The sequence below is a fragment of the Plecotus auritus genome, assembly GCF_963455305.1.
Source record: "Plecotus auritus genome assembly, chromosome: 9".
Lineage (NCBI taxonomy): Eukaryota > Metazoa > Chordata > Mammalia > Chiroptera > Vespertilionidae > Plecotus > Plecotus auritus.
Window position 1 is genome coordinate 23,560,273 of NC_137783.1, and position 25,032 is coordinate 23,585,304.

The 25,032-nt window shown below is 40.9% G+C and overlaps 1 protein-coding gene across 2 annotated transcripts in view; it reads right to left on the reverse strand.

Annotated features, from left to right (window-relative positions):
* The window catches only part of ENTPD1 (ectonucleoside triphosphate diphosphohydrolase 1), a 101,788-nt gene that overhangs the window by 34,890 nt on the left and 41,866 nt on the right, over window positions 1-25,032 (reverse strand). The window contains exon 2 of one of the 2 annotated variants that reach the window (XM_080641103.1): window positions 10,314-10,441. In XM_080641103.1, the coding sequence (XP_080497229.1) occupies window positions 10,314-10,441 (128 nt within the window). Of the gene's footprint in view, window positions 1-5,036; window positions 5,074-10,313; window positions 10,442-25,032 lie in introns of those variants that run through there. The other variant, XM_080641104.1, reaches the window with a different exon arrangement.

Genomic DNA, 25,032 nt, shown 5'->3' on the forward strand with positions numbered 1-25,032 from the left:
CAAGAGACCACCCTAGACCACTGGGAATAGCTAATAGTAGAGTCTATTGAGGTATCAAGTTTTACTCTATTTAACCCCAGACCCGGGGGTATTATCTCTATGAGTGTGAGGATCCTTGACCACCATGACCTCCGTAGTGCTCTCTGCCTTACTCCACACAGTGGAGGGTTCCCTGTGGTAATTAGCATTAGGCCCTTATAAAGAAAGGGCCTGTGTAGTACTCGCTTGGGGCATGGCAAGGAAGCCAGTGGGATAGGCTCCTCTGCAGCTAGGCTTGCAGTGAGAGGAAACCAGGAACTGGCCTTTGTGGGCTGAGGGGGGTCTGATGAGCTGCCTGGGGCCTTCAGATCCGTGAGAAACCTCCTGGGGTGGAGAAAGAGGACCAGGGGTTACGGGACAAAATTATGTTGTTCTGCAGCAAGGTCCCTGAGTTCTTCCTGCCAGAAAATGTTCCGACCACAACAGCATATGATAAAAGTTAGCGAGGCAGCAGCAGCAAGCAGCCTTTATCTGGAATCAGGACGTTCTGTCTGACTTTGTTGGCATGAAAATCACTCTTCCAGTAGAACAAAGGAACCAGCCTGCTTCTATCGGGTTGTTTCTCCAAGGCCTTACACAGTGCAGGTGGTTGAGAAATGAAAGCTTTTACTCCTTTTTGTTGGACAAGTGTTTGAGAAGAGGGTAGAGCATACTTTTCAACGCAGGAATTAAGGACATTTTACCTTGTGTCTACAACAGACTGGAATGCTAACCTGTTGAACTGTGCCAAATATTTTTGTTTTCCAAAATGGTTTGCAGAATGAAAAACTGACATTGTTTGCTGCTTGTGGGGTTGATAAAGCTTGATTGACAGTTCTCAGTTTAAACATTTCAGAAGTTTGCCTCTCATTGTTACAAAACTGTCAGCATAGCCACTCATTTTTCACACTTGGTCCATTTAAGAGCTATATGGTCATTCCATCTAATCTTATTTTATAGACGAGAAACTGTGTTCAGAGCTATTCAAGGACTTGCCTAACAGATACTGATCATTAATGCCTTAACAGACCCAGGTAGCCACCATATTTTGTCTTTCACCACTGCAGTGTTTTCCAGTACATATCCCGGGGAACTCTGAGCCTGCAAGGATCTGGACAAATAACCTTCCCAGAAGTTTAGGAAATGCTGCCTGCTCTCTCCCCTTCCTGGGCTCACAAACTGGAGAGGTAGTGATACTTCAAAGAAGTCTGACAGTGGAGAAACCTGTTTAACCTTGTTTACCCATCATCTCCCAGACTCAGTGACACAGAATTCTGTCTCCAATATAATCTCTCCCCTACAGAAATGCTTTGAGAAATGCTGTGCCTTGCCCAGGGTTTCTCTATAGCTCATATTTCCTTCCTTCCATTAAAGAAAAATCAAGATTTTAAATAGTAAGGAAGAGATCTGACACTTCCTTAATGTTATTACTTCAATATCATTTCTATTTTAAGATACAAAAGTATATCAAATAGCAGCTAGAAAATGAAGTGAAAAGGAAAAAGACATTTAAGGTTCCATCAACTAGACATCATTGTTATTTTTATTTATTTCCTTCCAGGCTTTTGAAAATGCATGGTGATTTTTTTAGTGTTGCAGTCTTACTATGCAGACAACTTTGTCCTAAACTAGTTTTTGATCAGGCACATAATTTTAGCCATCATAACTGATCTTTACAAGCCCTGTTGAGTGAGTAGAAGCAGTGGTCTAGGGGGGAAAAGAGTCTAAATGACCTTGTTTGGTTCATGGAGATACCAATGTAGGGGTCTTGGGGAAGACCTGGAGAGGTGGGTGGCAGCAGACCCTGAGCTCACAGAGACTGGAGGCCATGTGGCGGTGGGGCAGACCCTTCCTCAGGATGGAAAGAACTCTACCTGTGCAAATGTCATAGGCCCAGGCTTCTGGGTACATCTCCCTAGATGTGGAAGAAAAAAAAGAGAAAACTGGAGCATCAGAGGGCATACTTCTATTCCTGGCTTTTCAGAAGTGGGATAGTTAACCCTCTCCTCTGAGTCTGCTCATTCACAAAACACCCTTCCTGTCACCGGCCTGCTCTCAGCTCCACAGGGGCCAGGTGGCTTCTCTTCTAGAGCCTTTGCCCAGAAAGCGGATTAGATTCTACCCTCCTTGTCCGTGTCTCAGAGTGCCTGTAGTTTTCCTCTAAAGACAGAACTTACCACAATGTGTACTCACATATTTATGTGGCTGTTAGAGTCATGTTGTCTTCCCTGCCAGACTGAAAGCTACATTAAGGCAGGTCTGTTTTACTTACCATAGCATATACAGCATCTACCATAGTATATTCTACTATATGTTGGGCACAAAGAAGGAATTCAATAGACAATTGTTGAATTAAATGAATGATTGAGAGGGTTATAACTATATGGCTCCTAAACTTCTTCAGTCCTAAAAGAAGTTAATTCACATTCTAACAAAAAATAGTGCCATTAGGGTTGAGTTCCACCACCACCACCACTCACCGCAAAAAAACCATAAGCCAACCCCTGCCAGATGGCTCAGTTGGTTGAAGCAATGTCCCATTCACCAGAAAGGTTTTGGGCTCAATTCTCGGTCAGGGTATGTACTTAGGTTGCGGGTTCGATCCCCAATTGGGGTGCATAGGAGAAGCAACCAGTCCATGTTTCTCTTTCACCTAGATGTTTCTCTCTCTCTCTCTCTCTCTCTCTCTCTCTCTCTCTCTCTCTCTCTCTTTCTAAAGTCATTTAAAGATATCCTCGGGTGAGGACTAAAAAAAGAAAAGAAAAACATAAGCCAGGTAACACAGACAACAATGTGATAACTTGTCTTGGTCCCTTCAGACATAATTGGTTCTTCTGAAAAGTTTCTGTAGCTATAACAGTTATTTCGGAAACCTCATCAGTCTGTCTCAGTGAGTCTTTTTGAATAAACAAAGCTTATCCTTTTGAATGTGACTCTAGTACTCTATAAACAAATCAGGTCTCCATTAGCTACAGCAATGTTGGCAGGGCCTATAAACAATTGCAAACCATTTCCTTCCTTTCTTTTTTCTTTAACTGGAACTACTAGATCTTCTATACAAATCACAATTTTATTTTTTTTATTTTTTTTATCTTCACTCGAGAATATATTTTTATAGATGAGAGAGAGGGCGAGAGAGAGAGGAACACTGATGTGAGAGAGAAACATAGATTGATTGCCTCCCATACGAACCACAACCTAGGCAGGTGCTCGGACTGGGAATCCAACCCACAACCTTTTGGAGTACGGAATGATGCTCCAATCAATTGAGCCACCCAGTCAGGGCTTTTTAAATTTTTTTAATTGTAGTAAAATACACAGACCATAAAATTTACCATGTTACGTGTACAAATATGTACTTCTGTGGTATTAAGTACATTCTTATTGTTGGGAAACCACCACCCATCTCCAGGTGTTGTTTTTCAAATGAGACATTAAAATCCAGGGGAGTTGCCCTAACCAATTTGGCTCAGTGGATAGTGTTAGCCTGCGGACTCAAGGGTCCCAGGTTCGATTCGGGTCAAAGGCATGTACCTTGGTTGCAAGCACATACCCAGTAGGGAGTGTGCAGGAGGCAGCTGGTTGATGTTTCTCATTCATCGATGTTTCTAACTCTCTATCCCTCTCCCTTCCTCTCTGTAAAAAATCAATAAAATATATATTTTTTTAAATCCAGGGGAGCAAAAATAATATAGATATTCTTCAAGGGTATTTGAGATTGAAAATTAGAGCAAATCCTTCCAAAATTTCCAAAAAAGATAAAATCACAAATGCTCATTAAGAATAGTACTTTAGCCCTAGCTAGTTTGGCTCAGTGGATAGAGCATTGGCCCTCAGATTGAAGGTTCATGGGTTCAAATCTGGTCAAGGGCACTCAGTTGCAATGTCTCTCACATTGATGTTTCTCTCTCTCTCTCTCTCTCTCTCTCACATTGATGTTTCTCTCTCTCTCTCTCTTTCTCTCTCTCTCTCTCTCTCTCTCCCTATCCCCCCTCCCTCCCCACCCCTTCTACTCTCTCTTTAAAAAAAATCAATGGAAAAATATCCTTGGGTGAGCATTAACAACAACAACAAAAAGAACAGTACTTTAATTCCGTGTTAAAAAAAAAAGAGAGAGAGAGATGGATGTGTGGGGTCAGGCCCCTACACGGTAGCAGCAGTTGATCATTCTGGGGATGCTGGCTCAGTGACCATAACATACTCAGAGTTAAGGGCCTTGCCTAGAACTCCTCTCCCTCCGAGCAGTGTTATAGCTGCTCTCCACTAAAGGCTTCTGAAGTGCTGGGCACTCTGATAAGTGAGCCACTGGTACCATTCCTCACAGCCCTTCTCAAAGTGCGTGCTGTCTCTGTTTTACACACAGGAAACTGAGGTATAGAGAGAGGAATGTACTTGCCCAAAGTCTCATAGCTAGAAAGCAGCAGATCTGGGACTGAGATCAAAGCCATCTGTTCCCTGAGCCCACATTCCATAGAAGTGAGCAGCTTTTAGTGAAGGCATGTGGTTTGGTATTGGGTCAGCCCGATGCCCTTGAGAGAACCCTGTGGGGCTCTGTGTTGCCGGAGTATGGACTGTTAGTGCTGAAAGGAATGCCTGGCACTCGCTAACTGCCAGGGCTCAGTGATGAGCAGGCACTTAAGGAAGTGGTGAGCCAAGCAGACCTCAAAGCTGCCTCCCCACCCAGGTTCACCGGGACGAAAGCACTCCCTCAGGGGACACTTTGGTACAGATAATGATTCTTCTTTAAGGCCTAAGTTTTTTAAAGTGGTCACTGCTAGCTACAGAATAGTGGTTCCCAGACTTTAATGGCATGAGAATGCCCCAAGATGCCTGTTAAAAGTGTCAATTCCCAGACCCTGCAACCTGGAGGTCGGAACTAAGGAGGCTCTGGGGTTGAGAATGGGGAACTAGGATCTTTAGGGGATCCCGAGGCAGGGGCCTGCCTCCCACACTGACAGACCCTGCTACCAGACTGGCCCTTCACAGATTCTTCCCATCCAAGCAGGGAGCAGGTTTACCTGTTCACTCTAGTCATAGAGCCAGCAAACTTTTATGAGGCAACCACCCAAATCAGATGCTCTGCTGGTTGCAATTTAACATTTATTTTGTGATTATTTGGTTAATGATTATCTCTTCCATCAGACTGTAAGTTCCATGAGGACAGGGCTTTGCCAGTCTTGCTCACTGCCAAATCCCAGGGCCTAAAATAGAGTAGATAGTCAATGACTATTTGTTGAATGAATGAGTGAATGAATGAAATGAATAATAAAATAGATGCAAAGACAAATGAAACACAGTCCTTGTCCTCAGTATGCTTATCCTAAGTAGTTGGACATGTAAACACATCACTACATTAAAGAGTTCTTGTGTTTTGCCAGAAGTAGCCCAGGCATGAGGCCACACCTGCCCAGCAAGGCTAACCCAAAACTAGGTTAGGCAAGAGGATATATATAATGAGGATGATCTTCAATCTATTTAGCATTATTGTTTTTCTTTCCTTTTTTATTTCTTTATTATTTTAAAAAATATTTTTATTGATTTCATATATATATAATAAGGATAATCTTTCATTCTTCACAGCGCTTCTGGGAAGAAGAAATTGAACTGAGTGTGGAAATGATTCACAAACTGCAAAGCGCTCTCTAAAGCAATGTTCTCACTGTGGTTTAGGAGGTATTCCTTTACTATTCAACCTCTAAATGAGAGAATTCCTCAGGACTAGGTCCTTGCCCTCTTCTTTTTCTCCCTTTCTACCCACTTCCTATGATCTCATCCATTTCTAAGGCTTCAATACATCCATGATCTCAGAGACATAGCTTTTGTCTAGACCTGTGCTGCCCAATAAGGTAGCCACTTGCCACATGTAGCTGTTGAGCACCTGAAGTGTGACTAGTCTGAAGTGAGATGTGCTCTAAGTGAAAAATCACAGTGGAATTTAAGAGAGTATGGAAAAAAAGAGTGTAAAATATCTCAATAATTATTTACTGTGATGAAATGTTGAAATAATAATACCAGGGTGGGCAAAAGTAGGTTTACAGTTGTTTGTATGGAAAAAGACATGCAGGCTATGATTGTTACAATAGTTTTATTAACTCAAAAGAATTTCACAATGGCAGAGTGCACTTAGGTACAATCTCGTTAAGTGCTCAAATTGCCAGCCTTCATTATTTACACATTGCTCTAATCTACTTGCTATTCTCAAGCACACTTCGGCACAGTTCTTACCTACTTTGCCCACCCCTGTATTTTGGATATAATGAGTTACATAAAATACAGTTGAAAGGAATTAGCTTGACAACGTAGGCAGGGCAGGGGTCCAGTGGAAAACAAAGGCAGGTGGAACATAGGCAGGGGCAGACACAACAGTTTGAGCAAGCCTAATTACAGAAACCCACCAAGCAGGAATAACAAAATGTTTTTGGATTCAAAGCAGGAGGCATGTGAAACTAGGTAGGGTTTGCAACAATAAGATGAACTGATGTTTAGAAACGGGGGAAGTTCAGGTCCGTGCTGGGCAAGAACAATGAGGGAGTCAGGCAGGTGACGCCACGGATAGACACAGAGCAGGCAGGTGGCAAACATATACCCCTGGACTACAAGGCTTCACAGGCAGCCCATTACTGGGCCCCTCCCCTTTCAGGGAGTCTGAATCTGCTTGTAATAAATTTTCCACACTTTTGCTTAAATCTTCTGGTCCTCGGAGCTCATTCTTTGGCGTTCGGAGACACAACCCTGGGGGAAAAACCTCAGCTCACTGTTCCAGTTATCACAGTACTAAAGTTTCACCTCCTCTACTTTTTAAAAATGTGGCTCCTAGAAAAATTAAAATGTGGCTTATAATATTTCTATTGAGCTGGCGGGTCTCTTCTCTGAGATCCAGAGCTGAATATTCAACTGCTTCTTTGACATTTCCACTTGCATATTCAATATCTCAAAAACAATTCTTCAAAAATGTAACTCAAAACCTTCGCCTTTTCCCAAACTACCATAATAGCCTTTTACCTAATCGCCTGCATCTGCTCTTATCCCTCCTCCCCCTAACTCACTGCAGCCAGAGTGATCTTTTCAAAACACAAATCTGATCATGTTATTGACTTCCCATTGGCTTAGTATTAAAACTAAAAACCTTAACCTGACTTGCCAGGCCCTGCCACCACCACCTCCCTCACCATCTTTATCCAACACATGACCCATTCTTGCTCTCCAACTAACTTCCCGAATGTATCCAGCTATTTCCTGCTGTGGGATTCTTGCACTTGCTTTCCTTCTGCCTAGAATGCTCTTTACCCATTTCTTTCCCAGCTAATTCTAATCATACTTCAGATATTATTGTTACTGTCATTTTTTTTTTTTAAGGAAGACTTCCCTGGTCCCCAAAACTTTCATTTGGTGGCACTCATCACAATAGTAACTAATAATTTGTGTCATCTATTAAATGTGTTTCCTTCCCCAGATGATAAACTCAGTCATAGCTATATTGGCTTCCCAATTCTGTAGCCCAGTGCCTGACATAGATATTTAAATATTTAAAATAATGATTATTGCCCTGGCTGGTATTGCTCAGTGGATAGAGCGTCGGCCTGCGGACTGAAGGGTCCCAGGTTCGATTCCAGTCAAGGGCATGTACCTTGGTTGCGGGCACATCCCCAGTGGGGGGTGTGTAAGAGGCAGCTGATCGATGTTTCTAACTCTCTATCCCTCTCCCTTCTTCTCTGTAAAAAATCAATAAAATATATTTTTAAAAAATAAATAAATAAATAATGATTATTGATATATAAATTTATGAATAAAGAGATGCTAAATGAGGTATGGTCATAAAGAGATGATGTGTTTTAAACAAATGTACCAGATACGAATATCTAAATGTGTTATTTTTAATTCATCATTTTGGGAAGGAAATATATTTATTAAAAACTACTCAAAACAATTTAGTAGCTCATGATATTTGGTATTAATTTACAAACAACACAGAAAAAGTCTCATTAATTATTCCTAATTTCAGATTTTAAACATGTTTTCATTCACCTTCTTCATCAAACTTAGCTTTGAGTGATTTCAGAGATACCATCAGAGAGTGTGTTCTAAAGCAGCAATGTCCAATGGAACTTTCTGCAGTGATGGGAATGTTCTGTGTCTGAGTTGTCCGTTCATTAGCCACCAGCCACATGAGGCTGTTGAGCACTAGAAATGTGGCTAATGCAAATGAAGAACAAAATTTTTTATTTGGTTTGATTTTCATTAACTTGGATTGAAAGAGCTGTGTGTGGCTTATGACTATTAAATTCAACAGCATAGCCAAAACCGGTTTGGCTCAGTGGATAGAGCGTCGGCCTGCGGACTGAAGGGTCCCGGGTTCGATTCCGGTCAAGGGCATGTACCTTGGTTGCGGGCACATCCCCAGTAGGAGGTGTGCAGGAGGCAGCTGATCGATGTTTCTCTCTCATCGATGTTTCTGACTATCTATCCCTCTTCCTTCCTCTCTGTAAAAAATCAATAAAATATATTTAAAAAAAAAAATTCAACAGCATACTTAGCTTAAAGCGATCACCAAAGACAAGTTCCTAAAATATATTTGCCCTCAATATACGCCAGGAACCTTATTAGAATTACTGTATAATCTCAACAAATGGCTAGTTTGCGTATATAAAATGATCTTTGAGCAAAATAAACCAGGGATATTGCTATAAAGATTCACTTCAGATGCCAGTGTCAGCTTGTCGAATACTTATACCTTTTATTTAAAGAATGCCAAAGACCTTATTCCATTTTGCCAGGCCAACACAACAACATGAATCACAACAGACTTTAAGATGACCACTGAGAAGGAGAGAAGGTCATCCGAGACAAGTATTCATTAGGAACACAGAGCTCAAGTCTGTCATGGACTTTGCCTCCTTGGCGGTCCCCCTCTCCAATGATGCAATAAAGAATATGTAAAAAGGTCAAACCAAGAAGGCAATCATGTACTTTTGGAACTGGTAAACAAATAACAGAACTGAGATGTCATGAGGCTTCAACTGTGAGTGAAGTTTTGCCAAAAGAACCGACATCACACAACATTAAAAGGCAAGAGATCATTGCCAATGAGATAGTATCAGCTTTCTGTGCTGACAAAGGAGCTGCTGTGCACAGTCCCAGTTGAGTTGAATTTGTATGGCAAACAGATGCCAATGTAACATGCAGGCCTCTGCTGTACAGCAAGTGATTTGGGTGTGTGGCAAAAGTTTCAGCAGCCTGGCATATGCATCCATATGCCAGGCTCACAATTTAATATCTTCAAATACAAGAAAATGTACTTCTGCACATGTAGTCCAGGGCCTCTATGATTAAGTTAACTTCTGAATATGTTACCACCCACATGCACATATGTGCTCATTAGCATATCAGGATAGTCTGGGTATACCCTTGTAGATTATTTACTGTAATTTCAATGAAAGATTAAAACGGTGTATTTACAACATAAATTTAAATTTACCACATGCTTTCTAATTAATGGATTAAATAAAATATTGGACATATTACAAGTTACTTGTGAGATAGTCATGTCTTTAAAATTTTACTTTGATGAGTTTGAAAGGAAGGAGAAATAAATTACAGCAGGGTTAATGACCCTAATTATTTTTAATGATATTAACTAGCTCTTCAAATGTGGATACATTTTCACAAGAAATCTATCTATCCAAGAATTCATTTACAATTACTCTAACTGATACTTGTTTCTCTGGGGTTTTTAAAACTGATTTTGCTGTGTTCTTTGATATTTTGAAGATGAAGACCAAGTGTTTCCAACAATCTTAGACTTCCAAAGTGCTTTATACAGAGCTTTCCAATTATTTTGGTGACAATAATAATAATGGAGTAAGAAGAACAACGAGTACAGTGTTGTGACACATCCACCATGAAACAATGAGTAAGAAGTAGACATAGCACTAGATAGTAGAATATCAGCACAGTATAACACAGAGGTGGATGTGGTGATAAAGCCTTTGTTTCTATTATTTATTTAATTTGCTGAATAATCATAAAGACAGTTATCTTCCCATGGTTAATTGTTGTGAGTCATTCCCTCTTCCAGAATGAGCATCCATTTCCATTTTACTTCCCTAATCCAATAGATAGTGACTTACTCCTGGGGCTGCCAGAACTTCACCTCCTGTATGTTCTCATTTGTTATGACCTCCTTTTTCACTCTGCCCAGGCCCCCTCATAAACACACACATGCACACACACACACTCACACTCACACACACACACACACACACACACACACACACACACACAGAGATTTGAGTTACCTTAACATTTTGTGTCAATGATTGGTTCTGGGTCAGCCCCACAGCGATCAAAGCAATCACAGCCATGAGACAGGAGAAGCCAAGGATGATAATTATATTTCTGGTACAAAATCTCTTCAGTCTAGAATCTAAAACCAAAATCAGAACAGAGAATATCAAAAAGAAATCAACAAACAAACATCAATTTTCTTCCCCTTTCTGTATGATCTAGTGCTACCTATCCTGAGACATCAAAGATAGATAAAAGGATCTTTATTTATGAGGCACTTGTAAAGTATTTGGGTAATACTTCAAGAACAAAAGGCTTTTTTTTTTTTTGTAATGTGATGAGGGCCAAGACTAAGTTAGTGGCTGTCATAAGGAAAAAGGGCAGTCAGGTCTCTAATCAGATATGGAATGAGGAGGGAAGAATCCCAAGTTGGCAGTTTGTTTAGTAGGTAATGTAAGTCTATCAAAGTACAAGTAACAAATAACAAAAAGCAAGGATAGCCCTCCTCACTTTTAAAATCTACCACCAAGTGTTTAAGATGTAAAAAAGTATTCAGAATTCATCGTCAAAGTCTCACAACTCCATGACATTTCCTGGCTTGACACACCCCTTGCATTTCAACCATATTTATGTATTAACTGGTGATAGTGTAGAGGCTGTGGAGTTTTGATTATTTCATCATTCACATTATCTTATTATCTATTCTGCTCTTAGTCTCACCTTGTTGAGGGACCTGAAAAAACTCCAGGAGAATTATATAAAAGGCAAAAGTTACTTTGATCAGAATAAACAGCATATAGCTCAGGTGAACAGGAAATGGAATGGTTGCCCCATTCCCTCCACTCTGACAACTCACTCTCCTCAAATCCCCAAACTATCTCCAAATTTTTTTCTTTGGTTTTGAGGAAGAAGGCTAGGATCAAGTAATAAAGACCCAAGTGGAAATGAGATGGGTTCTCCAGAATAGACTGCACTTCTCTAAGGACAGGCCATGGGATTAAAACAGCTAAAAACGGACCCCAAGCTTCCTCCTCTTCCCCTCTTCGTCAGCAGCATGGGTACACTAAAACGGGTGTTCCTCCTCAAACTCTTGAGCAGAAGCTTGGACTTAATCCAAAGGATTATAAATTGTATGGGTCTCCAGTCTGCATCAACTTCTAGGATATTTATTTTTAATTACAGTTGACATTAAATATTATTTTACATTAGTTTCAAGTGTACAGATAGTGGTCAGACATCTATATGATTTACAAAGTGATTCCCCCAATGTTTCAAGAACCCATCTGGCACCATACATAGTCGTTACAATATTATTGACTATATTCCCTATACTGTCCTTTCATCCCATGACTATTTTGTAACTAAGTACCTATTTGTACTTCTTAATTCCTTCACCTTTTTCACCCAGCCCCTCAATCCTCTCCCATCTGGCACCTGTCAGCTTGTTCTTTGTATCTATGAGTCTCTTTCTGTTTTGTTTGTTCATTTATTTTGTGCTTTAGATTTCTCATATAAGCGAAAACATATGGTATTTGTCTGTCTTTGTCTGACTTATTCACTTAGCATAATGTCCTTTAGATCCATCCATGTTGTGGCAAATGGTGAAATTTCATTCTTTTTATGGCCATTGTTTTTTTGTACCACCTCTTCTTTATCGAATCATTTATTGATGGGCACTTAGGTTGCTTCCATATCTTGGCTATTTAACTAATGCTACAATGAACATGGGAGTGCATATATCTTCTCAAATTAATGTTTTGGATTTCTTCAAATAAGTACCCAGAAGTAGAATTGCTGGGTCATACGGTAGTTTTATTTTTAATTGTTTGAGGAACCTCCATACTATTTTCCATAGTGGCCACACCAATTTGCAATCCCACCAAATAGTGCACAAGGTAAACCTCTAGAATCTTGAACCAGTCCTTACTCATCAGATAAAACAGTATAAATTTTAGGGGGAAAGTTTTAGTAACACCATTATCTACTGCTTCCAAACAAAGGAACAATAGATGAAGTAAACAGCACTTCTCACCTTCTCCACTCCCTAAAGAACCTCAATATTGTACAGATGCCTGCTATTCCAAGTAACTCCCACACATCATGAGAAAGGGATATAGCCCTAGCCAGTCTGGCTCATGGATAGAGTGTAGGCCTGAGGACTGAAGGGTCCAGGGTCATAGGCCTGAGGACTCAAGGGTCCCAGGTTCGATTTTGGTCAAGGGCACATGCCCAGGTTACGGGCTCGATTCCCCGTAGGGGGCATGCAGGAGGCAGCTGATCAACGATTTTCTCTCATCATTGATGTTTCTATCTCTCTCTCCCTCTCCTTCTCTGAAATCAATAAAGAGTATTTTTAAAAATAAAATATAAATAAAAAAGAAAAGAAAAATAATAATGCTAAATAGATTATAGATTAATAAAATGAAGATTTTAAAAAAAGAAAGGGAGACAACCCCCAGTTCAGGAACAAGCCTGATTGTTCTTCATAATCTCACTCCCTCACCAGTGACTATTTCAACAATGGATATATACCCCAAAATGGCTCATGAGACCCTAGAGCAGTGGTTCTCAACCTTTCTAGTGCCGCGACCCTTTAATACAGTTCCTCATGTTGTGGTGACCCCCAACCATAAAGTTATTTTCGTTGCTACTTCATAACTGTAATTTTGCTACTGTTAATGAATCGTAATGTAAATATCTGTGTTTTCCGATGGTCTTAGGCTCTACAGCAGCCTAAGGTACAATTAACAGCACTTCTCACCTTTTGTTATTTGTTACTTGTACCTGTGGGTTGAGAACCGCTGCTGTAGAGCCCAAGACCATCGGAAAACACAGATATTTACATTACGATTCATTAACAGTAGCAAAATTACAGTTATGAAGTAGCAACGAAAATAACTTTATGGTTGGGGGTCACCACAACATGAGGAACTGTATTAAAGGGTCGCGGCATTAGAAAGGTTGAGAACCACTGCCCTAGAGGAAGTCTGCTGGGGCAAGTCTAGGAAAAGAAAGGAAGCGTTCTCTTCATTCTCAAACATTGTCCTGCCTGGATGGGATGACATTGAATGATGGCAGAACAGAGATGGAGAGACTGAGTCCTTGATGGCATATTGAGCTGCTAAAACAACCAACCTTGATCCAGTCCTTCCATAAAACTCATGCTTGGGCTCAGAATCAGGGTATTTGTTTGTTTATTTGTTTGTTTAAATACTAGTGCCCCAGTGCACAGATTCGTGTACATTAAAAGGAAATTAAATAGAAGGTGGACGGCAGGGTGGCACTGGGCGAGACATGCCAGACACACCCTGGAGCCAACCTGCCGCGGTCCCTCCCCGGCCAGCCACACCTGGGGCTGTGCACTGCGGCTCGAAGGGCGTCTGCAGAGTGAACGGGGTCCCTCTGGCAAGTGGGGTCCCTCGGCCTGGCCTGCGGGGATCAGGTTGAAACCAGTTCTCCAACATTCCCCGAGGGGTCCCAGATTGTGAGAGGGTGGTTCTCCTCCCTGGTTTTGGGGTGCATCACCCAAGAAACCGCCACTGCCAAGTCACTGCAGCTCAGCAGCTCCTGTGTTGAGTGTCTTCCCCCTGGTGGTCAGTGTGCATCATAGCTACTGGCCAGTCAGCCAGTCGGAGGGTTGCTTAGCCTTTTATATATATATTGATTTTCATTGATTTCAGAGAGAAAGGGAGGAGAGAGAGATAGAAACATCAATGATGAGAGAGAATCATTGATCAGCTGCCTCCTGTATGCCTCCTACTGGGGATCGAGCCTGCAACCTGGGCAGGTACCATGATGGGGAATTGAATGGTGACTTCCTGGTTCATAAGTCGACATTCAACCACTGAGCCACTGTGGCCAGGCAGAATCAGGATTTTAATACCTTGAAGCCAAAACATCCTGATACAACTGGTGTGACAGAAATGTCCTGTTTTATGCCAGCGCTCTGGAGTCTGGAAAAGAGCCCCCTATGTACTACCTACCTCAGGATTCCCAAAGTTGTGGTATTGACAAACACAGCTCATAACAAGCACATGCTATGGATGAACAATTACAAATCTAATACCTAATGGCAGCACACTGCAACGGTGTTTCTACTGTAGTGGAATTTTGAAGGCTTTACTCTCCCTCAAGCTGTTCAAAATGGTCTACCTGTTTAGTTCTTTTGTTTTCATAAGTCTGACAATTGTGCTATCTCATTTTCCTTCCACATCTATCAGGACACTAGACTTAGAATCCAGTGAAAAAAGGCCAACAAGGTCACAACTCTTTGGAGTTCACAATCTAGTTGGGGAGATAGATAAACCAGGATAGTAATATATAAATGACTTCAGATCTTGATAAGTGCTAAGAAGAAATTAAAACCAACAAATGTTATACAGTGACTTGCAGTAAAGTTGGGGTGGGGAGACTCAATTGAGGGTCAGGAATGAGGATCAGGAATGCCTCTCTGAGAAGTTGACATTTGCCTTGAGACCTGGATGATGACTCAACACAAGCTATGAGCAGTAAGAACTTTCAGGAAGAGGGAGCAGCAACTGTAAATGTCCTGAGGGAAGCAGCCAGGTGTGACTAATTGTTTCTTCCTTTTCCTACTGAGCATACTTACTAACTCATTATTATCCCTGAGCAGTTGAAAGTGTAGTTTTCCACATTTGCCCAGCTTTTACAATGATAGCCAAATTGTTAGAATATATTTAAGTCTTTCATCATATTCTTCTTATTAAAGAAATGATAAGAAAAAGAACTTTGACCAGAGAGAAAGTTTAGAATTTTCCATACACAATTTTCAAAAGTTTTAACAACAAAAAAGTAATGGCTAAGTTTGTTTTTCTTATAACTGACTAGATAATTACCCCGAGAAGGGTAATTAAAATACTGTTTTCTATGGCCTATGGCAGGTAGTTTGCAAAGGCCCTTATCACATGCAGAAAGCCAAACTATTCTTAGGAAGTGGTCCTAGACATGGGGGTCCAGGTGGACTCATCCAGGATGTGCTCATGAAAATGGAACCACATAGGTGACTGCCCCCTCTTCTTAGACCCTCAGAGCTCTTTTCAGATGCCCATGACCGCTACAGTCACGTTCTGTTACAGAAAATTCACAATGACTGTCTTCCCTTGAAAATCCCTTCCTTTGCCATGATCCCAGAAATGTGGTTTCTATCATACTAGTACAATGGGCAACAATTTCAAGAAACATTTTTACCAAAAATACCTAATGGCAAAGTGTTGTGTTTTCCTTGAATTGTATCATTATACTGGAGAACTTTCATGTGATTAGTGAGAAGCCTTTTCTGTTTAAGGTGAGAGAGCTGGTAGAAATTTCCTCTTCATTTGACAGAGAAACAAAACAGAAGGAAACCCAAGTTTTTTGAGAAGAGACAGACTGATTTCAAGCTAATTAGTTATGTCAGAGGCACACACACACAAAAGTTATTGATTCTTACAGAAACAGTCATCATGACATCCTATTAAAGTAAAGCTTGGCCCTGGCCGGCATTTTCAATGGTTAGAGAGTTGGCCGAGCACCAAAGGGTCTCAGGTTCGATTCCCAGTCCAGGGCATGTACTTCCGTTGCAAATTCGATCCCCAACCCTGAGGCATGTACACAATGAATGTGTCTCTTTCACATTGATGTTTCTCTCTCTTCCTCACCCCTCCCTTCCACTCCTTCTTAAAAAATTAATGGAAAAAATATCCTCAGGTGAGGATTAACAACAACAAAAAAAGTGAAGCTCAGAATTATTTAATTTAGTCCTTAGTCAAAATTTGGCTGTTCAGAGAAATACTAACATACCAATTTCATGATATCAAAGATGTAATATCTTACAATTTTATTCCATTAGTGAAAAGATTTGAAGTGTTGGCAGATGTAGGTTTCAGGTTAAAACAAAATTTTGCTCAGCAGATCTAATGTGACTCACTAGATTGAAATAGTTTCCAATTTCTAACAGGTCACATCCGGACTAAGTTTGGCTTGTTGTATAGAGAACAAAACAGCAAATATGGACAAGCACTGGCAAATAAACAGCGTGGTGCTATGGTCCTTCCTGTGTTTACACAGCCCAGGGATGGAACAGACACTGAAGCTCAGAGAACTGGTCCTAATCTGGCCTTGTCATTCCCTCAATTCCCAGAGTCAAAGTCTTCTCACCATCACTGCCATCTCCCTTCCTCTCCATCAGAGAGCTCTTCTCGGTGGCAAATTGTTCTCACACTCAGGCTTTAAGGTCCTTTCTCAGGTGCTTCATTCTAGCTGCCTTAGACCCACCCTCTTCTAGGTGCTATCTACCTCCCTGTTCCAGTCACCCCCACCTCTTCTACTCCCACCCTTTATAATTACCTTGCATTTCAAAATCCATCCTTCCTGTAAATGACATTGCCAGAGTACTTCCTGATCAAGAATCTACGGTAGCTTCCTACTGCCAGGTGAAAGCCACACTGGTCTACCTGGACCTCTCAGCCCTTGTGAAATTTAAGCTCTTCCCAGCTCAGCATTCCAGTAAACAGATTTTTGTGCCCAAGATCATAATGCTTAACATTATGACCACTAGAATGTAAGTTCTCTGAGTGCAGGGACTTGTTTTTTTTTCTGGCTTATTTATTGCTATATTCCCAGTTGAATGAATAAATGAATTTTGGATTCTGACTTTTCCTGAGAAATTTCTGAGATTTCCTTCCCTTAGAATTCAATTCCCCTCTTTCTCTACCAAGTCTTTTTCCTTGTCTCCTTCAAATTCAAGCTCAGTAGGAGGCTGTGTTTCCCTCCATATGCTTCAGAGCTCGGTTGTTCTGACAGGCCTCTCTTTATGTGCTTCCTCTAAATATTTAATGGGCTGACCCATTTCACTTTGGGAGTACTATTGTTGGGGAGGGGCTGTGCTTCACTCATTCTTTAAACTAGTCATTCAACATTTATTTATTGAATGTATAATTCTATGCACTAGACCTGCCCTTGACTATGAGCTACAGCAGTGAACAAAACAAATGACCCTATCCTCATGGTAGTATATTCTAGTTTGGAGGAAAAGACAATGAACAAGATAAATAAAATTTATAGTACCTATAATAATAATAATAATAAAAGGGTAATATGCTAATTAGACCAGACATCTTCCGGACGTCATTCTGGATGTCTTTCCTGACAAAGCCAGGGCCCGGCACCCAGGACTGCGGCCGGCCCAGGATAAGCCGGCCAGGTCCCCGGTGCCTGCAGGCGGCCGGAGAGGGTAAGCCCAGGTCCCAGGTGCCAGAAGAAAGCCGGTGCCGGGGGAAGGAAGGCCTACTCTTGCACAAATTTTCATGCATCGGATCTCTAGTGTTACATAATTATAACTGCTAAGAAAGAAAAGAGAAAGAAGAGTGAAGAGGAAGGTTAGGGTGATTAGAAAATGCCCCTCTGAAATGGTGATATTGAGTACTGAGTATAAGGAGAATGTATGCATACCTCTAGGCAACTAAAGGTATTTAAGGCAACCAAAAATGCATGTGCAAAGGCCCTGAGATGGGACAGGGCCTGACCAGGAGGCCAATGTGGCTGAGAGAGTTATGAAAGGCAGAATAACAAGATATGGTCAGGGAGGGTAAGGTGGGAAACAGGTAGCCTTGCTTTGTAGGGCCTTGTAGGTTCCGGTGAGGGCTTTCCCTTACCTAACGTGATCTTATTTCTAGTCCTTTGTATAATCTACACTCAGCACTACCATGGGGGCCTTTGAAGTCCTTGAAGAGGGAGGGTGTGGCCTTTTAGATAGCACACCTCTTGTGAGGAAGTACTGAGGCTACCCCAATGAGGTCAGGTCCTGGGACAACCACACAGCCAGAAGAGGGCCTGGCTCTGTAGGAGTGAAGCTTGTGCCAAGACCAGGGCTGGGAAGACTCATCAAAGAGGAGTAAACACCATCACATGAGAGGTCTTCTCTATTCCTTCTGGTCTTTGTAACTCAGGACTAAAGAATGTTGACTGAAAGAGCATCATCATGAGGGATTGCCAAGCCAATAGTCACCAGGATCCCTTAGCAGAAAGCCAAACTCCACAGACTTTTGAGAGGTGGCTCAAGTGAAAGCAAAATCCAGACCAGCTCACCTTCATTCAGTCTCTCTAAGCCTCCATTTTCTCCTGTGAAAAATGGGAGTCAGAATAGTACCTACAATAGTACCTGTTGCTAGGTAAGATTCAATGAGCTAACAATACTTAACAGCTACACTTAGAGCCTTCACTGTATTCCACATTCTGCTCTTAGAACTTGAAATATAGCAACTGATTTAACCCTCACTACACTCCTATGAAGTAAATGTGTTACATCATTCATATCAGTTCCCTAGGACTGTCACAACAAATTACCACAAACTTAGTGACTTAAAATAACAGAAATTTATTCTCTCACTATGTGGAGGCCACAAGTCCAGAATCAAGGTGTCAACAGGGCCAAAAGTTCTGGAGAAGATTTCTTTCTTGCCTGTTCTAGCTCTGCTGGCTCCTGGGGTTCCTTGACTTGTGGCTACAACACTTCAAACTCTGCCTGTGTTTATATATGGCCTTTTCCCTCCCCTTTGACTTAGCAGGACATCAGTCATTCAGTGGATTTAGGGCCCACCTTAAATCCAGAATGATCTCATCTTAAGATCCTTAATTACATTTGCAAACACATTGCTTCTAAATAAGGTCATAATTATGTTACTGTTGTCATCATCATTATTGTCACTTTACAAATGAGGAAACTGAGTCACAGAAAAGTTAAGTAACTTGTCCAACGTTACAATTATGTAAATGTTTGGATCAAGAATTAAATACAGGCATCCTGGCCCAGAGGCTAGGCTCTTCACCACTGCCCTACCCTATTGCATATGACTGGAGATTAGTACAGTGCCTGGTATATAGTACCAGTGCTGTATGTGGGAACCAATCTTATCATCCAAAAATGAAAAGGGACTGACTTTAATGACTGGACTAGAGGGGCTATATGGACTGTTGTCACTGATGACACCAGATAATGTTGTATCTTTTAAAATACACCATCTCTAAACCTCCTAAATAAATAAATAAAATAAAGAGTCTTTGATCCCTGATAGTAAGAAGCTTACAGCTAAATGCCAGATGCTGAGATTGTGATTCTCAGGGGGAGGTTGACTTGCTCAGTCATAACTTTTGCAAAGGGGAGTATAAGAATTTGGTCTTAGTCTCTCCACTCCATTCCACTGCTTCAAAGTCCTGCATTGGAGACATGTGGAAATAATTCGGGTTCATTCCTTCTCAGTTGACCCAATGTAAAAGAACTCACCCAAATGGAAATGGAAAGATCTTAGTCTACTTCATGCACACTCTCCCCACCCCATTTTTCCCCAATTAACAAATAGAGAGTCAAGTTTGAAGATAAAAGTTTAATTTGGTTGGATTTTTTCCTGCCTTTTTCAAATCAAGAAAGTTAGTACACTGTCAATAAATACACAATTGCTAAAAATGTACTTCATTTGATGATGACCAGTTGGTTAAAGGGCAAAAGGCAAAGGAGACTGAGGGAAAACAAGATGGATAGGCAGGAAAGACAGTCCGAGAATAAGAGCAGAAGAAAGATGTGTATTGAGGGGAATGAAAAGAGGTAGAGAGACAGGTAACTGAGTAAATAACTCATGTCCTGTTCCACTGATTATTTTGAACCACAGACTTCAGAGGAAGTTATTTGTTTATTTACGATCTCTTAGTTCTACTCTTTAGAATGTTGATTAGCTGGCTATTCTCAGTTCACAGCTATCTTTCCCAAGAAAGGGGGTGCGTTTATCTTAAACAGCCTGACTGATCCTGAGGGGGATGCCTCCGGGGTTCAGCTTTGGTTGGGAAGAGCCCATGTACTGACACACTGGCAGTGGAGACCTGCACTGGGAGTTGGAGGAAAGCTCTTCCTGCCGATGGGATTCTGCCGCCCCCTGCTCCCCGCGCCAAATTCTCGCTGTGGGTCGTGCTCTTCTCAGATTAGCAGTAAGTGAGTGACTTTGCACTTGGTGTGCCTGACTCTAAAAATGTTAATGACTGCAAAAATCAAATGCCAACACGGGTCTGTATGCGGGGAAATAAGGAAGCAAAAGAGTCCCCTTCCCCCGTTTAGCCTCCTCACTTCCTCCTACCATACTGTCTACCTCCTCACCCACACCCCTCTGGCCTCTCCTAAATTCTTTTGCCCATAGATTGCATGGAGCACAATAGGTCTTTGTGGACATTGTGGGATCCCATATTCAAATATAGGAGGAAGGCTGTTTCCCTCTAAGTGATATCACTGAGACTGCAGACAGGAATTCCCTGTGTCCCAGCCAACAAGCACAACAATCTCATGTATTGATGGTCTCTGCAGTAAGCACATTGCTTCCACTAAATGAATCCTCTTCCACATCTGAAACTGAAGAATTATGCCCTGGGGACTCTACACTTTCTCAAAGCAGCTGCATTTCTCAGCAAGCCTTGGTTGTAACCAATGAAAAAGACTGAGAAAATCTGTACTGGCCATACATCACTAGGGTCATGGTGGGGGTGGGGTGAACTAACCCACCCAGGTGGCCTAGACTTACAGTCCCCTGTGTCTATACCTTACATTAATAAATTCTCTCATTTCTGCCTGCTCATTTTTGTACCCATGAGGTACAAAAGTCAGAAGCAACATAAAAATATTTCTGCAACAAAATATGTCATAAACAAAGTAAAAAATGACATAATGGGAAAATGTTCATAACAACCATGAAATAATTGGTTTTCTTAATGTATATAGTCATTTAAAATCATTAAGAAAATGATCAACCCATCTAAATAGAAAAATGGGCAAAGACAATTCAAAAAAATAAACATGTATTCTCAATATAGTAAATATATTCTAATCACCCTTAAAGAAATGTAAATGAAAAAAATAACGAGATACCTTTATCATTTAACAGAATAGCAAATTTTAAAAGTTTGGTAAATATATAATGTTATACACTTATTGAAAATGGCCAAAATAAAAATAATGACACTACCACATGTTGACAAGTATTCAGAGCAACTGGAACTCTTGTAAATTGCTGCTAAGAATGCAAAATGGCACAGACACTTTTAAAAGAGTTTGGCAGTTTCTTATGAAGTTAAACATATACTTACTCTATGACGTGGCAATCCCACTATTACGTATTTACCCAAGAAGAGTAAGGACATACGTCTACACAAAAACCTGTATCTAATATTTCTAATGACTTTATTCATCACCAGAAAACTCAACACAAATGCCCATCAACTAGTGAATGTACCGAAATTGTAACATAGCCATACAATGGAATTCTACTCAACAATGAAAAGGGCATAAACTACTAATAAATGCAACAACATGGATGAATCTCAAAAGCATTATGCTAAGTTAAATAAATCAGACTTCAAACACTATGTACTATATGACTGCATTTATATGATATCCTGGAAAAGGCAAAACTAAGGACAAAAAATTAAAACCGTGTGCAAAGGTGCAGAGACAGAGAATCAACTACAAAGGTCCAAGGGACTTCTTTGAGATGATAGAATACTCTTGATTGCAGTGGTGGTTAAATGACTATATACATTTATTAAAATTCATATAACTGTATACCTGAAAGGGTGAATTTTACTGAAAATTCAATAAAGAAATTGTTTATATCAACAAGGATGTGGGGAAACAGGCACATCTTACATGTTGGTAGGACTATTTATAATAGCAAGACTAAAAATTACTAATGGTCCATTAATTGAGGTTTGACTGTATAAATTCTAGTACAGCTATACATAGTACTATGCAGGCAAGAAAAATGTTCAAACTGTCTTCAAACATTTTGTTAAGAACAATATACAGAGTAATTTGTGCAGTGTGTTCTCATTGGGTAAAGGCATAGACATGTCTGGAAGGTTATAGATTCACTAGGAGGACTCACAGGACCAACACATGACAGATGAAAGCAGCTCCTACCAAAATTGCCCACACTTTAAAAGTATGTTCAATCTTTTGACCTGAGTATTTCCTCAAATCCAGAATACAACTAAGAAAATGGTGTCCTTCTCAATTTTGTATCCTGAATGAGGAAACAATGTGTACATATGGTGAATGGGGTCATCTGCATGGAGGGAAAAGGCAACTAGAATTGGTCAATGTGGTGTGTTTCCAGCAAGGTCTGATGCCCATGACTCAAGTATATCCTTTCCCAGAAAGTTCTTTCTCCATAGTGATGAAAGATGACCCTCCTAAAATAATCAGACTAACTGCCCCCACTATTACTTATTGTTCACCAACCTATCTTGCCATGATTTTTCTACAGGGTAAAAAAATGAGCAGATCATTGTTAAACAGCAAGTGGGGATTGTGCCTTCTGTACCCATCTTTGCATGTTTGGTTTCACAGGATTCTCATTCTTTTTATTCCACAAGGTAAAATAGATCCTTTCCCTATAAGACACAGGCTGCTTATAAAATACATATGCAATGCAGAGATCACAAGAGCCACATGTACAGCACAGTCTGTGAACTTGTTGTTCACAGGCAGGTGGTCTGCTTTCTCATTGGCTCAGCTTCACTAAGGTAGGAGAGGTACAGCGAGATAAGAAAGCTGACGTGGAGGACCAAAGCAGATAAGAGTGATTCCATATGCTTTTTCATCTTTGGAATTGCAATCATGTTCTTAATGGAAGGAAAAGTGTATTTATTCACCTCAGCAAAAAACCAGGATACCCAACAAAAGGAAGCATATATTATGGAACTTGGAAATGATGGCTAAAATATTTAAAATTCTTCCTAGAAATTCCTGCAAACCCAAAGACTCTGGGGAGCACATGATTTGAAGAGGAAAATTTTACTCCATCTTCTGTGGAAGTCTTCATTGCCTACAATTGACCTAGGAGAATGACACATTGGTAGACCCATCTTTAGAGACATGGCAAGGTAACTTGAATTACAAAGATACTATTGGGCCTACCCACCACCTATTGTCTCAGGACGGAGCAGGGGAAAAGGCTACTTCCTCTCTTCTTAGAGCTTCATATGGTGCTGATATGTTTATTCCACTTTTCTTACCTTTGGCTCTCTCCCTCAGGATCCCCAGTGAGCTGCACCAGTTCTTAAGATTTGATTTCCTTTAACTTTTTTTTTTCTCCTTGCACTCCTTGCATCCCTAAACTCCACCTCCCCACAGCCCACTCACTCTTTGGTCCACGACACCTGGCTTCTGCCCCACCATTTCCCTAAGCCACTTACACAAATATCCAATGGACACTTTTCAGTATTTACACTTCCTATAGAATTTGACACTGTTAACTTCTTACTATAAAAACTGTCTCCTGCCCCTGCCAGTGTTGCACAGTGGTTAGAGCGTCGGCCTGCACACTGAAGGGTCCCAGGTTCGATTCCTGGTCAGCGGCACGTACCTGGGTTGCAGTCGGGCACATGCGGGAGACAACCAGTGGATGTGTCTCCCTCACATTGATGTTTCTCTCTTTCATTCACTCTCTCTCCCACCCTCCCTTTCTTCCTTCCACTTGCTCTGAAAAGCAATGGAAAAAAATATCCTCAGGTGAAATTAACCAAAATAAAAACATAAAAACTCTCTCCTTCCTTGGCTCCCATGTCACTGGGCTCTTCTAGTAGTCCTCCTACTTCTCTGACCTCTACTTTGCTGGCTCCTCTTTCTCCTCATACCCTGTAAATAGGGATATACCACAGAGCTTCGTCTTGGAACTTTGGCTCATCTCACTTCATATATACACACCCAACTGAATGGTAATGACTCCCTAATCCTTATGAGGATGATTCCCTAATCCACTATAGCAATGACCCCCTGATGTGTACCTCCAGTCCAAGACTTTCTCTTGACTATAATTCTAGTCACCCATTGGACATCTGTTTTGGTATCTAAGCCAAACTCAGCATGTCTAAAACTTAATGTTCTTTCTCCAGTTTTTCTGCATAATCTTCTCAGTGAAGGTCACTACCATGCCCCCATTTCCCTAAACTCCTCTTCCTCTAAACAAACTCCAAGTTTGTTGATTCTACCCACTAAGTATCTCTCAAATCCATTTGTTCACTCTTTATTTCTTGGCTGGACTCCTTCAAAAACTTCTGTAGAGGCCTGCCCACATCGAGGCTCTCCCCCTTCCAATCCATCCTCAATTCTGAAGCTAACATGACCAATATAACAATGAAGACCTGATTATGCAACCTACCAATGTCAACTTCTTCAGTGATTCCATGTGTCTCAAAATAAAAGTCAAACTCTTTAACAACAATTTTAAGGCTATGTCCCCACACAATTCAGGTAAGTTCAAGGTATTAAGTCTCTAAATTGGTCCTTCTTTTTCACATCCTTATGCCTTGTACAATGTTCCTGTTTCTTCTGCTTAAAACACTCTTCTTTCCTCTATTCTTTATCTAGCTAACTCCAACTTGAGGAAATTGAGGCTGAGAGTCATCAATTTATGTGTCACCACTTCCAGGAAGTCTTCCTGAAAATCTCTTGCCCCTCTTCTAATGATGAATTAAACAATCTATGCATCTGTGTCAGCACCCCTCCCACAATACTACAATAGCCTTTCACCAGTGTCAGTCTCTTAGAGGAGAACACCTTGAGAACAGAGTGTACCTTTTAGATCTACAGAAACCATCAAAGGGTCTGTCCTATGTCAGTATTCCATATGTCAGTTGAATAAATGAATGGGTAAGATTGATTTGAATTTTTATACACAATGGTTTCCATCAAGA